This window comes from Macrobrachium nipponense, chromosome 44 (genome assembly GCF_015104395.2).
Source record: "Macrobrachium nipponense isolate FS-2020 chromosome 44, ASM1510439v2, whole genome shotgun sequence".
Taxonomy (NCBI): domain Eukaryota; kingdom Metazoa; phylum Arthropoda; class Malacostraca; order Decapoda; family Palaemonidae; genus Macrobrachium; species Macrobrachium nipponense.
Genome location: NC_087221.1, coordinates 14,536,816 through 14,550,610, shown reverse-complemented (window position 1 = coordinate 14,550,610; position 13,795 = coordinate 14,536,816). Strand labels below are relative to the sequence as shown.

The 13,795-nt window shown below is 37.5% G+C and overlaps 1 protein-coding gene across 2 annotated transcripts in view; it reads right to left on the bottom strand.

Moving 5' to 3' along the window:
• Positions 1–360: 360 nt before the first annotated feature.
• Positions 361–13,795, bottom strand: part of LOC135204041 (cadherin-89D-like) — a 130,246-nt gene continuing 116,811 nt past the window's right edge. The window contains exons 22-30 of one of the 2 annotated variants that reach the window (XM_064233989.1): positions 13,197–13,307; positions 12,716–12,829; positions 11,738–11,826; positions 8,528–8,611; positions 7,519–7,693; positions 5,109–5,200; positions 4,569–4,848; positions 2,056–2,360; positions 361–1,554 (exon numbers count right to left, since the gene is read on the bottom strand). In XM_064233989.1, the coding sequence (XP_064090059.1) occupies positions 1,269–1,554; positions 2,056–2,360; positions 4,569–4,848; positions 5,109–5,200; positions 7,519–7,693; positions 8,528–8,611; positions 11,738–11,826; positions 12,716–12,829; positions 13,197–13,307 (1,536 nt within the window). In that variant the 3' untranslated portion in view covers positions 361–1,268. The remainder of the gene's footprint in view (positions 1,555–2,055; positions 2,361–4,568; positions 4,849–5,108; positions 5,201–7,518; positions 7,694–8,527; positions 8,612–11,737; positions 11,827–12,715; positions 12,830–13,196; positions 13,308–13,795) is intronic. The other variant, XM_064233991.1, reaches the window with a different exon arrangement.

Here is a 13,795-nt window from a genome sequence, read left to right as displayed (position 1 = left end):
TCATATATATATACATATACACTGATACCATGTTGGCCTTCGCTTAATAACTAAAATTATTTGAAACTATCCTCTCCCTTTTCTCATCAATTATATATATATATATATATATATAATATATATATATATATATATACACATATACATACATATATGATATATATATATATATATATATATATATATATATATATATATATATATAAAGTATATTATATTGTGTGTACATTCATAAATACGTGTATATTTGTATATATATATATATATAATAATATATATATATATAATATATATTATATATATATATATATATATATATATATATATTATAATATACTATAATGTATTACAAAACAAAAACATTCTGTAATTCAGAAAAAAATTAGCCTATTTTTCAGTTATCGAAAGAGCACATATGAGTAAATTCAGCTCTACAATATCCTTGTCGTAGTTAGTGGTGAACTTTATTTAATATTAGCGAATATCTGATGACCTGCATGCAGTAATATGTTAAATATTGTCACCAATTATCCTTACAATGTCATAAATCCGAGTTTGGTTCTATCTTTAAATAACCGTGAAAAATCAAGGCAACATTCCACATCTTTTCATTCGATCTTGAGTTTAATATACAAATACCAAGACATCCTTCTTTCTTCTCTATCTATGGACATATCACTGGTTTTATACAGAATACATTATTACATTCCTAGTTCACCATTTTCTTGTTTTATCTTGATATTACAAGATAAAATCAAGATAATGATTTAATGTTTACACAAGACGATTTACTGAAAAGGTGAGTAGTATTGTAATTAACCATTTTTTACTAACAGGGCGAAATTTCATACGATATATTTTGAATATTAACCAGGTGAGTCACACACTATTCATAGCACTGCATGAAATGAACAGTGGATGATTTTATTCACTTTGCTTCCCGAAAGTGTCAGGCCATCCTTCGAGTTTTTTTTTTTCCTGGAGAAAACATTCATAAACCGCTCAAACACATTATCACACTCAGCTATTTGTGCACACATTAAATGTCACCTCATAACACCTAAAAACAAGTCCATAGTGGCTGCCCGAGTTGTATAAAAATATGTAGTCAAAATAATCAATTAAGCTTAACCACTTTGCCTCCTAAATTCTAGCCATATCCTAACAATAGAAATGTAAAAAGTGTTTTTGACGCAGTCCAGTTCCCACAAAGTCCCCCATTTCTAGAAAAAGAAGAAAAGGGCGGCGGTATCCTTTGGCAATAGAAATCATAATTCAGTTATGTCACTCGGATGAAGCAAAGGCTTTCCCGCCGGTCGCCTGACATCCTCCACCCCGCCCACAGACCTCTCCCTTTGGGTGGGCGCCCTCTGTAGTGTGTGGCTTCGACTTCGCTGGTGTTGGTGATGGTGGTGTTGGTGATGTTGGTGGTTGCTATGCTGATGGCGAGACCGCGGTCTCTCGAGGCTGTCCGGAGAGTGAGGTCTCGTCGAGTTTTCCAGACTACAGTCGATGGTCGTTAAGGCCCGCGGGAGATTCGGGTTCACCCTCTGCCTGTTAGGGACGAAACAAGCAAAAAGACGGGACTGGATAGTAGGTCATTGTTCGCTAGCTATAAAAGGGCCCCTGGTATTGGGGGGGGGGGGGGGGGGGGGGGGAATGTCTCGGTTTCAGAAGAGAAAGGCTGCTTATTGATAAAATATAACACATATTCAAGGCGATCCAATTCATATCTCTAACAAAATAACATTAATAACCATCAAATTGATAATTGGGATTGCAACAAATATAAGTCCACAGGTAAACTGAAGTGTTCCTCACAGAAGCACAAGTAGAAGCGGAGAAGATGAGCTTCCCTCGATTGAAGAGATATATACCTCATCCTCTATCCCATACCTTAACTACTAACACATACAATATTAACAAACTAATATTCCTCCACAATTAAAAGTTAGCAAGACTAATCTTTGCATTTCTGAGGTGATTTTGCAGGGCTCCAGAAAAAGAAGCCAGACCTCCTACTAAGATAAAGAAGACGAAGAAGAAGAAACCTACCTTTCTTCGGGACAGCATTTCTGCGGCCTAGGAATGTTGACCTGCGGAGGGGCGTGGTCTCTCTCGTCAAGGTCGGAGCTGGAATGGTCATCTCGCAGGCGTTGCTGGACTCTGGAGGTGCGATCGAGGTGCCCGAAGGAACGTGACCCGCTGACGCCACCACCCATAGCCGCAGCGCCTCCAGGCACACCCGGAGGACCTCCCCGTCGCCGTTTTTTAGAAGGGGCGTGGCGGAAACAGGCGGCCATTGGGTCGTCTTCGTCCGTATGCGACGATACTCTTTCGCTGTTGCCAGAATGGAGCAGCTGGGAATGAAAATAACTTTGGCTTACTTTTCGCTTTAGTTCGTAACAACGATGCCTTGTATATATAATCGTTTTTTTTTCTGTTTTTTTGTAGACGTAAGGATAGCAGACTTCTTATCAGAGCGAATATCATGGCAAGATTGTCTCAATATGCTTCATATTATACAGAAAGGTGTTGCAAGGCTAACAGCACTAATGGGAGATATTATATATTTAAATGGGACGTCAGTGTGCAGACATTAGACGGAGATGACACTGACGTTGCCATACAAATATGTGGCAGACTAGGATTGCATACAGCGAGGAGGGGTACAATATATAGGACGTCTGCCTAAAATATTGATTCTTATCTTCATTTTCTTCACGAAGAGAGTATGAAAGTCGCAGTTATAAGTAAGCTAGTTATTTCCGTAATAAACACGTTGGTCAAATTAGCGAATTCTACAGAATAGTACAGTATCTACAATAAGATGAATTTGGTTTACTGTTTCTAAAAAATATGGTCAACGAATCATTTCACAGCTTTATTCGTGGAGAAGACTTTGAATAAGAATAGACAGGTGTGGTCATAGAAGTAACAAGCTGGAAGAGAGAGAGAGAGAGAGAGAGAGAGAGAGAGAGAGAGAGAACCGTATGCATAATATATATGATGAAAAGCTAGTCAGTTTAACAGTAACAAGAGATGCATGATGTCCTCAGTGACTACGTGAGGGTAAAACGACATTATCAATACTAGGTGCATTTTCAACTCTCTATAGTTTTTTAAGTAGATACAGTTCACACGAATCCCGAAAGTCACAAAAGGACAGGATATTTCAGGACAAGAAATATATGGCGACTCCCTTTCATCGCATTTAAGAATTATATTGGTAATTTGTCAAAAATATGGTAATGCAGAATTCTTTTAAAGTCCTCGACGTGTTTGTAATTTGCCCCCGGAACAACAACAATCTGACCGTCAAACAACCTTCTCAGTTTAATGGGTGAAAATTGTAATAGGACTTCTTTGGAGAAGCTGGACAGCCAAGGAGAAAGAGACCTAAGAAAATGGAGATCATGAAAGACAGACGATGCATCCCTAAGTCAGAAAGGTTGCTACAAAGACCCTATACTATAGGCCCCGTAGGGGGGGGGGGGAATAGTGCCGTCAGTGCACCTCATGCGGTGCACTGTAGGCATTACTAAAGGTTCTTAGCAGTGTGCCTTTGGCCCCTAGCTGCAACCCTTTTCGTTCCTTTTTACTGTACCTCCTTTCATATTCTCTTCCTTCCATCTTACTTTTCACCCTTTCCTAATAATTAATTCATAATGCAACTGCGAGGTTTTCCTCCTGTTACACCTTTCAGACCTTTTACTGTCAATTTCCGTTTCAGTGATGAATGACCTCGTAGGTCCCAGTGCTGGGCCTTTGGCCTAATTTCTATATTCAACTCAACCTATACTACAGGGTCTATAGTGTAGTTTACAAGACATACTGAGGGAAGACACCCCTCTTAAGGGGGTGGGGGTGAATGCTGGGACCTCCTTCATAGAATCACCCAAACAGTCATCACGAGTGATTAGGAAATGTCAATCAACGTCAACTTTTCCTGCTTGTTTGTAAGTTTTCATATGAGTTGAGTTGAGATGAGTACAGAATTTAGGCCAAATGCCAAGCACTGGGACCTATGAGGTCATTCAGCGCTGAAAAGAAAATTGACAGTAAAAGGTTTGAAAGGTTGCACTATGAATTAAGTGTTAGGAGAGGGTGGAAAGTGAGATGAAGAAAGAGAATATGAAAGGAGGTCCAGTAAAAGGAACGAAAGTGGTTGCAGCTAGGGCCGAAATCACGCTGCAAAGAACCTTAAGTAATACCTACAGCGCACCGCATGAGGTCCATGAAGTGGTGATATTTTTACCTACTTACTACCCAAACTCTGACTGAATAATCACAAGTATCTCGTTGTAAAATCGTGGTATCTCTGGGAAGTGTCTAATGACAGACATTTCGTCTCGCTTAAAAAACAAATCAGTTCATCTTTATTCTCGAAGTGGAAAAGTTAAGTATATCTTAGTTTTACCAGACCACTGAGCTGATTAACAGCTCTCCTAGGGCTGGCCCGAAGAATTAGATATTTTTACTTGGCTGTGAACCAATTGGTCACCTAGCAATGGGACCTACATTGCCGACAGGGCAATGAGCCTGGCATAACACAAACCGAAACTTACTCGTACCTCGTGGTCTCCCTGGTAATTGTGGTTGCAGGAACGCCTCCTGGGCGGCTGACGGCGGTAGTGGGTCGGCGCATGAGGGTAGTGGGTGACCTCAGGGTGGTAGAAGGCGGCTGGGTCATGCTGACCGTCAGGGGCCTCTGAGGAATCTGCGCTGCTGTGGTCACTCATGTGGGTGTAGGGGGCTGCGGTCGCAAAGGGCCCTGGGTACGCTAAGGGCATCACGGGCAATCCCGCCGCTGCCATGATCGGAGGGAGGGGCATCGGCTTCCTGCGGCTGATGGGTGAGATTTTAAGTTGCTCTAAATTTAAACACACACGCAAACAGTTCTTATAGCATTTGGACTATTCTGATCGGGACACACTGATTAAATACGTACATACATACATGTACAGTCAACTGCCATTTTGAAACAGTTATTTTCAGAGCAAAGAAATGTATCACAAACATTAATTCATCAACAAAACCAAAGGCATGCATGAAATGCACAGTAAATATTCCTTTATATTTCTAACCAAAGAGGAAATCGAAATTACCTTTTTCTCTGCTTGTAGCAAAGGCAAACCACAGTGGTGACCGTTACGAGAAACACAACGACGGCGCCTATGAGAATGGCCAATTCGGCAGTCTGGAAGGAACGAAATTAATGAGGCACAAAAGAATTTTATAAAAGCAATAATGATAATAAAACAAAAAAGATAGTCCGCGAGTGAGTTCAGTTAATAGTCAGTAACCAATCAAGTCCGATTTATGAAACGGCTATAAAATGAAACAAAAAAATTTTGAAACCAACCAACTGAAATTATTTCTAAGACTTCTGCGCAAACATGCAAACATGCATTCGTTTATATAATTTCAATATTGCTTAAACGTTCGCAAGAAAATATGCATTAGTCATCGATTTCTTAACATAATAATCCGTTGATACACACATACATAATATGTATGTATGTATGTTGTGTGTATATATATATATAATATATATATATATATATATATATATATATATATTTAAATATATATATATATATATATATATAATATAATATATATATATATACACACATACATATGCATACAAATTAAAACTGTACATGTGCATATGTACATATATATATATATATATATATATATATATATATATTATATATATATATATACATATGTGTGTGTGTGTGTATATGTATATATATATATATATATACGTATATATATGTGTATAATATATATATATATATCACACCAATTCTGGAAAGTTTAAGGAGTGTAAAACTATGAGAGAAAGGATGGAAAAATGAATTCAACAGGATTTACCACAACGGGAAGGTGTACGAGATAAGAGTCCGAGCTTAGTCTAACGAATTACACCTCAAATCTCCTGGATGACGTAATTCAGGTGTATACAAAAACATTATAATAGCAAGTCACGATAAACGTTGCTATATCACAGTCAAACTAAAATGTCAAATGCTGATGGATTTACCGTCTTGTCCCTTAATATCTTCGTCACAAAAGTTATTTTCTTTGTCTATCAGAAGGTTAACATCAACAAGAAGATTTCGCAAATAAGTTTCTCAAATGTAAAAAAAAAAATAATATGGAGAATAGACAGAGCAAAAATGAAAGACGGCAATAATAACAATATTTCCTTCAGGGTAAAGGAATTTTTATTTCAATCTGGGAAACATTGTCAGGTTTAAAACGAGAATGGAAAACAAATAATTAAGCAAAAGGAATTAACATAAAAATAACTGAAACACAATTGACGTCGTAGGCAAACACCATGAAAGAACGAAAAGCAATTACGGCAAAAACCCAAACAGCCGAGACGGACGAGAAACAAAAACATTTGCCAAACAAGAAAAACTGCGCTATCGCATCCCTCCCTCTCAGCGAGACAAATTTGCAGCGTAGCATCAAAACAGGCCTTTAGTTGCCAGGCGTTATCAGCAACGGTAATTAATTCAACGCTCAGAATAGAAGCATAAAAAAGGCCTTGTCCCCAAAAAAGGGCCTCATTCATTCGTCACAAATTACATAAATGGCATTTGATACTCGGCGGTCGATGGCCTTTGATGCAGGGATGCCTGCATTCATTCACGAAAATGCCTGATGAAGTTCCTCCCATTCATGGCTCTCATAAAGGCGAAGTTGTAACGTTTGTAATGAGAGATATTTCTACCCATTGAAAACACAGGAATTTTTCATCAGTCACGTTAATTAAGCGTGAAATTTCAGTTGAGCCTCTGAAAGGATTCATGCTTATAACCATACAGCTGATATCCAAAATGGCACATACACACACACACACATACACACATACTTACGTACCTACATACGTACCTACATACAAACATACACCAACACCTACATACACACACACAATAAATATATATATATATATATATATATATATATATATAATATATATATATATATATATATATATATATATATATATATATATATGTGTGTGGTGTGTGTGTGTGTGTGTGTGTGTGTGTGTTATCATGTCTGCTCATTGAATTTTGGACCTTAGGTAGAGGAGGACACATTCCTTTCAACCCATTATGCCTTCATTGAACTAAAGCGGAAATTGTGTGTCTCGTAGCTATTTGAATATGGCGAGTCATAGCTAGGGTGACAAACTATCACAAAATAATGGCACAAATTATTTCTACGTATATCTCTCAGTTTATTTTGCCTATTAGTTTCCTGAGTTCATGTTACTTCTATCTCTTCGCTCGTGGGTTTTATTATGGTTTTATTACTTTGGTGACGTTACAAACGAGTATCTATTTAAGTTTGCTGTAATTCATCTACACAAGTGCAAATTACCTGATATCTAAAACGTGTTCACCTCAGTTTTCACCCAGATTTCCGATGATTTAGTCACTATCGTTGAAAATTAAAACTAGAGCGTCTTAGGGCACTTGGAACACGTACCTGCAAAACATGTCCCTCCCTCGGAGGAACCGGGAACCTCATCCCTTTGTAGTGGAGACCCGAGGGCAAGAGCTTCCTCAGCATGTTTTTCTTCGTTTTCAAAGCCTGCCGAAGTTCCGCTGCTTCAACTACTGCCTGGGAGACTGGGTCGACGGCGTAGACGTAAACGTCGGTTCTATTGAGTAAAACATTAAACAGAATAACATCACATCTATGAATTCTTTAAGCTTTCAGCATTAATCCTCAGGTGACGTTTTCCTTGACATGAGTCTGCGCCTCCATGAGGAAGCTTTACTAACAACAATCAAACCAGGTCTTGGTAATTGTGGAAGTAGCAGTAAGTGACAAGAGGAGACGAAAAGTTGGGTGGATAAACCACAGCAGCGGCTTCCAGAGGCATCTTCCCATTTTGCAGACAGAAACCATCATTTTATTGACAGCGTGGTTATTTTCTTGACTACTCCATTAGATGCTTGGCATAAGTATGCTTATTTGGAAGATTATGAAACATTTTTAAAAATTTTTTTTTTTCCACATGAGGAGTCGTGTTTACGGGGAATGTAAGCAGACAACCTCTTTATATTTCTGAATACGCTTTCACAAACTTATGGAACACTTATAGTTTTTTTTCTTTTAAGTATGGCCGTTTAAATTTCGACTGAGGGTTGATTCAGTACTTCGTTCAAGGGGAGGTCAGCGTGTAAGACTAAATGCTCAGAAGCATTTCTAGACTGCAATAATCAAAATGGTTACAACATATCTTAATAATGAAAATAATGTGTCATATATTCTGATATTCAAAAACTTTTATAATGTTTGGAAAACATTTGAAATTTTTTCAATTTACTTTGATTACTATAAAAGTATAAAATCTATGAAAAACAGCCGAAAATATCTACGATATGTTCAAATTGCCCAATAAAGATTTTATAATCTATAAGAAATACATAAGAATACTTATGCTATGGTCTAAAAACTCGAGAATTACAGCAATCATAGGCCTACTCACGCCGTTGTATGCGCAGCATCTCCATCCACGTGAGGCGCGATTCTCTGAACACGAACGTCAAAACCGGACACGTTCGTCAGCATCCTGTGTTCAAGAGACAAAGAGAATAAAAGAGGAATTACATCATAAATATTCGACAAAAGTGACTCTTGGAAAGCGCATCTCTAACGAGGAATTATATTCCGAAACCTTGAAAAAAGTATCTCTTGGAAAAGTTAATTCTGAAGAAAATAATATTCTAACAACTTGAAAAAGAGCACTAGGAATGTGCATCTCTCAAGAAAATGTTCTTAAAACTGAAAAAGAAAATAGCATATAATGGACTAATAAAACATCTTCACATATTTTAAAATTAAAACTAGCACTTCAATACATGATACATTCATATCTGGGAAACCAATATTTTGAACAGCGAACCGTAAGGAAAAATTATAATCTGAAACTTTTTGAAACTAACTACATCCGGTAGAACTTTTGTTAAGCACATCAGTAATAGCCTAATTACATCAAAGTTGTACTCTAACCATTTTTCTTCAGTTTAATCAAACCTTGAACTGTTTTTCCTCTCATGTCCCAAGAACGAAACGGTTATATATTTTACACCTCAAATGTCGCCATAGCATAGAACGGTTTTTGCTTTTACACCTTTGGGATACAAAAATATTAAACTGCATGGATTCCTTATATAATTATTTTTCTATGTATTTTTGTAGGCGGAGCTTTGCACTATACAAGTTTTCAAAGGGATCTTGCAGACCTTTAATGACCGAATAAAATTAAGTACAGAGAATATACAGTATTGTATGGACAATGAGCCAGACAAGAAAACGGAGCAAAAACCCCATTTTCATCTGAAGGGAATCGTTTTTCATTTAAGGAGCAAAATTGTTTTATGGATAAAAATAATCGTTTTTCGTCATTGCCAAGGATTTTGAAAGATGCTGTTTCAAATTATCCTCTTTATCTTAGCATCGGATGGGGTTAGAATCCTGCCCGGGTGTCAAAATTGCGTACGTATTTGGTAGTAAGGTGATCATTATATATAAGTCTAAATATGTATTATATATATATATATATATATATATATATATATATATATCTATATATAGATATATATATATATATATATATATATATATATATATAGGTATATATATATATATATATATATATATATATATATATATATATATATATATATAAAGTTTAGACTTTATTTTGAAAGTTCGTCTTTAGTACAGGAGCATAGCCGGATGATTGAAAGAATAAAAGAGAACGACTATTTTTACTAAATGAATTACCGTTCGACATAAAAGAGGAATTGTACGTCCCCAAAATAGCCTTGTTTTTCAGTGTCAAGTTGAAAGCCTTCGATCAGCGGACGGAAATGCTCTACAAACACCAATGTACACACATACACAAATTCTAACGCATAAATAAACACAACAAAGGTTAAACTTTTACCTTAAATTTTGAGGAGAATGATTGCCATCAACTGTTAGTTAACTCGAGTAAAAGCACCGTCTAGAGAATGTCACTGAAATCCTCCATTAACTCGAAGCGCAGAAAACCATACTAAAGTAAGTCTTTGTATGTACCCTGACCATTTTTTCGGAGGTAAAAGTATGACATACGGACAGGCTGAGGGATGGACAAACGGTGGACTTTGCCATGTCAAAATAGTCGAACACAATCGTCTCAAAGATAGAAACGAAATTCCGTTCACCAAAGGAACATGTTATACAAAAATGCAAAGTCGTCGCAAAATCTACCCAATGGGTATGGTGCTCATTTCTTATCCTTCAGTTTTCTCAAATTTCCTACCCTCACAATCTATGAGCCCATACAGCGGGGATGCAAGCAAAGAAAGACTAATAGACAGGTCTTACTGCAAAACCCCATCCGGACCTACAAATAACAGCATATTAAAAACCGTATCTTTTTATTGTTTCAGGCATTTCCTTTCTTCCGGTACTTATATATCTACACAAGCGACGTCACTCAGTGATCTGAAGAGCCAAATAACATGATCACCACATAATACCATTTTCATGTTGTTCCATTCCAAGACAGCCCTAGTAATCTATAGCGGGACAATTGGCTATTCTTTCTCATTTGGTAATGAAAGGGGATTATAGAAACAAGGAAGGGGGTAGGGTGCATCTGGGAAGATCAGGATAAGGGGGGTTAGAGGAGAAACCGAAATACAGAAGGGGAGAACGCAGATGTAAAGATCGAAATACGTAGGGGGCTAGAGTAGAGTTACAGATAAAAAAACAGGAGATCGAGCAGATACCAAGATCGATCCTGAGAGGGGGTGCTCATATGAAGATCAAAAACTAGAAGGGGACTGTGCAGTTATGAAGATCAAAACTGACAGGAGGGTGCAAGAGTGAAAACTGAAACAGGAGGGGATGGTTCGAAAGTGAAGACTTGAAACACAGAAGGGAAGGGTGTACAAAACATTGTGGGCTGGGGGCGTTAGCAGATGTGAAGATCGAAACACGAGGGATGGGTGCACATGTAAAATTCAAAACACAGAGGGTACATGTGCACATGAGCCTTAAAACAAAGAAGGCCAGGATGCTCATTAAAATATCGAAATACAGAAGGGAGGGTGTACATGTGAAATCGAAAAACAGGAGAGGAGGTTAAGATATGAAGAAGATCGACACAGAGGGAAGAGGCTGCAGATATGAAGACAAAACACAATGCGAGCGACGGCATGAATGATAATACTCAACTTTATAAGTATCCCTTTATGAATACGGAAAGTACTTTAGTTGGTAACACCATTAAAATCAAAACCGCATGAAAAGTACGCTACATGAGAGACTGTTTTGTAAATTTCCCAGGAACCGTGATTTCTCCTTGAGGGAAACTATCTCCATTCATGGAAACCTTTCTTCTCTTTATTCATGGCTTAAAGTTGTAGGATTCAGAAAGCAACTCCCTCATCCTCCTGAGTCTTAAGGTCATTTTTCATAGCTACTGTGACATAAGATGAAACTCATGCATTCTGCAACCATCTCCAAGAAACAAGTGGGAAAAGGCGGCCGTAATCAAGAAGAAAATGAAAAACGCAGCTATTAAAAATGGGAGATTATAGCAGACAAGGAAATCTGGAGCAGATAGGGTATCTGCACTTTCTGAGAGAGAGAGAGAGAGAGAGAGAGAGAGAGAGAGAGAGAGAGAGAGAGAGACTCTTACCCTTGGATATTATTCAGATGTGGCTCTACGTCTCTGGGAGTTGCTCCTACTTCTACCACAAGATGACGTCCTTGGCCCAGAACATGAACCTAGAAAAATAATATTACTTATGATTAATTTCTGTCTTGGGTTTACTGTCCAAATTTTTATACGAATATACAGTACACGTCAATACTATTTCCTTACAAAATTATAACATATGTATATGTTATTATGTAATATATATGTCTATATATATATATATCTATATATATATATATATATATATATATATAGATATATATATATATATATTATATATTATACAGAAAAGGGAACTGTCGTGGTAGCCAAGATCGCTGCTGGCCTATGAACATACATCAAGTTCATGGCGTCACGCATTGGTCACTGATCACTCAAGCTAAAATTACTCACCGAATAACTATGCTGAATATAGATACGTGTAAAACATATACGTATATATAAATACGTATCCAGAATACTTCATAAAAGAAAATCGTGTGTTTCAAATACCCAGATAGATTACCGGGTTTCTGTCTTTCATTCAGGTATTTTGTATAGCGTCTTTTTTCAGTTATATCAGATTTCATCCACGAATGATATTTGTGTTAGCATGCGTCCCTAACTTGCAACTACGCAGACCGCCTACTGTAGACACAGGTATGCATATGAAACATGCAGGAACATTAAATATTATCATTTGCATCTGAAGTTTGAACACAGGCAGACCCATGTGGAGCTAGGTCACTTTTACTTAACCTGAGAATACTAACTATACAGTACTTAACAAAAAGAACGTTTTCCTACTAGATAACCGTCACAGTCTATTTTCAATCCAAATGAAAACTTCCTCATACACTCATGTGCAACTCCATCGAGGCCCTCCAATTGAAGGACTGTCCTTAATCTTAAATTTCTTAAAGAATGAGTTTCGCTGTTGAGGTGTTCATGTTGTGTTTTAGTCAGTCGAATACTCACAAACACATTGGCGATAGCTGTCCTCCCAGTGGGGGCGCCTCTCTGATCAGTAGCTTTCACGTCGAAACCAAACATACGCCCAGCCTCCTCAGTTAAAGTCCCGACAACCACCATCTGGGAAATTGAGAAGAGAGTTGCTTGCTTTTCCGCCAAGAGGAAGAAGGGAGAAATCACGGGGATTTAATCATGAAAGGAAGTATTCAATGTTTAAGGAAGTATCGAATGTTTACTTTGACTTCTCCTGAAGAGGATGAACAGTTATAACATTTCTTTAAGGCAAACTGAACAAGATTTTTTCAGTTTTTTCTTCTTAACAAGTAGGATACACAAAGGAGTGACTAAGTAATATGCTGAAAGGGAAAGTAATTGCATGGGGTACTATTAAGTCAAAATATTTTTTAGTGACCAATTACCGAGCGAACATAAAATAAGACTATATCCACAAAATATAGGAAGACGAGAAGAATGCTCTGTGCCTTACCTGTCCTGTAGTTGGATCCACCGCAAATCTAGATGTAGCATCTTCAGAACCTTCGCCAGGTAGGATCTCGTAACGGATTTCTCCATTAACACCAAGATCTGGGTCGTGAGCCTTGGGTGGGAAAATAACTTCATCAGCATCATACAACATTTTTACATTATTTTTACTCCCTTCATTGGGTTAGACCTGTAAATGAGTACTACTACTCCCCACTCTCCTCTGTTAAGTGGACTTTCTGCCTGAACTCCCCTTTCTGATCTACATCTTCATCCATCCCCCTTTCCATTTCTTGGCTCCTCCTGCGGGTCTTGCCAGCAATGCCACTCCCATTTAAATGCTTTTCTGTTTAGCTGTTCTTCATCCACTCTCATCGCATGTCCAAACTTTCCGACATTTACTCATTCGAAATTATTATTCTCCCATAGAATTTTACATTCTATAGTCACACATTTTCAAAATCTACTTTTCCTTCGTAAGTTCCTTATGTGCCAATCGTAAGCAGTTGGTGTCTCTACAATTGGACTATTTTTATTGACCCTTGGTTTATGTATCTTTCATTTCATCCAGGCTACAGCTACACAGCTTTAAGGTCCATGGTA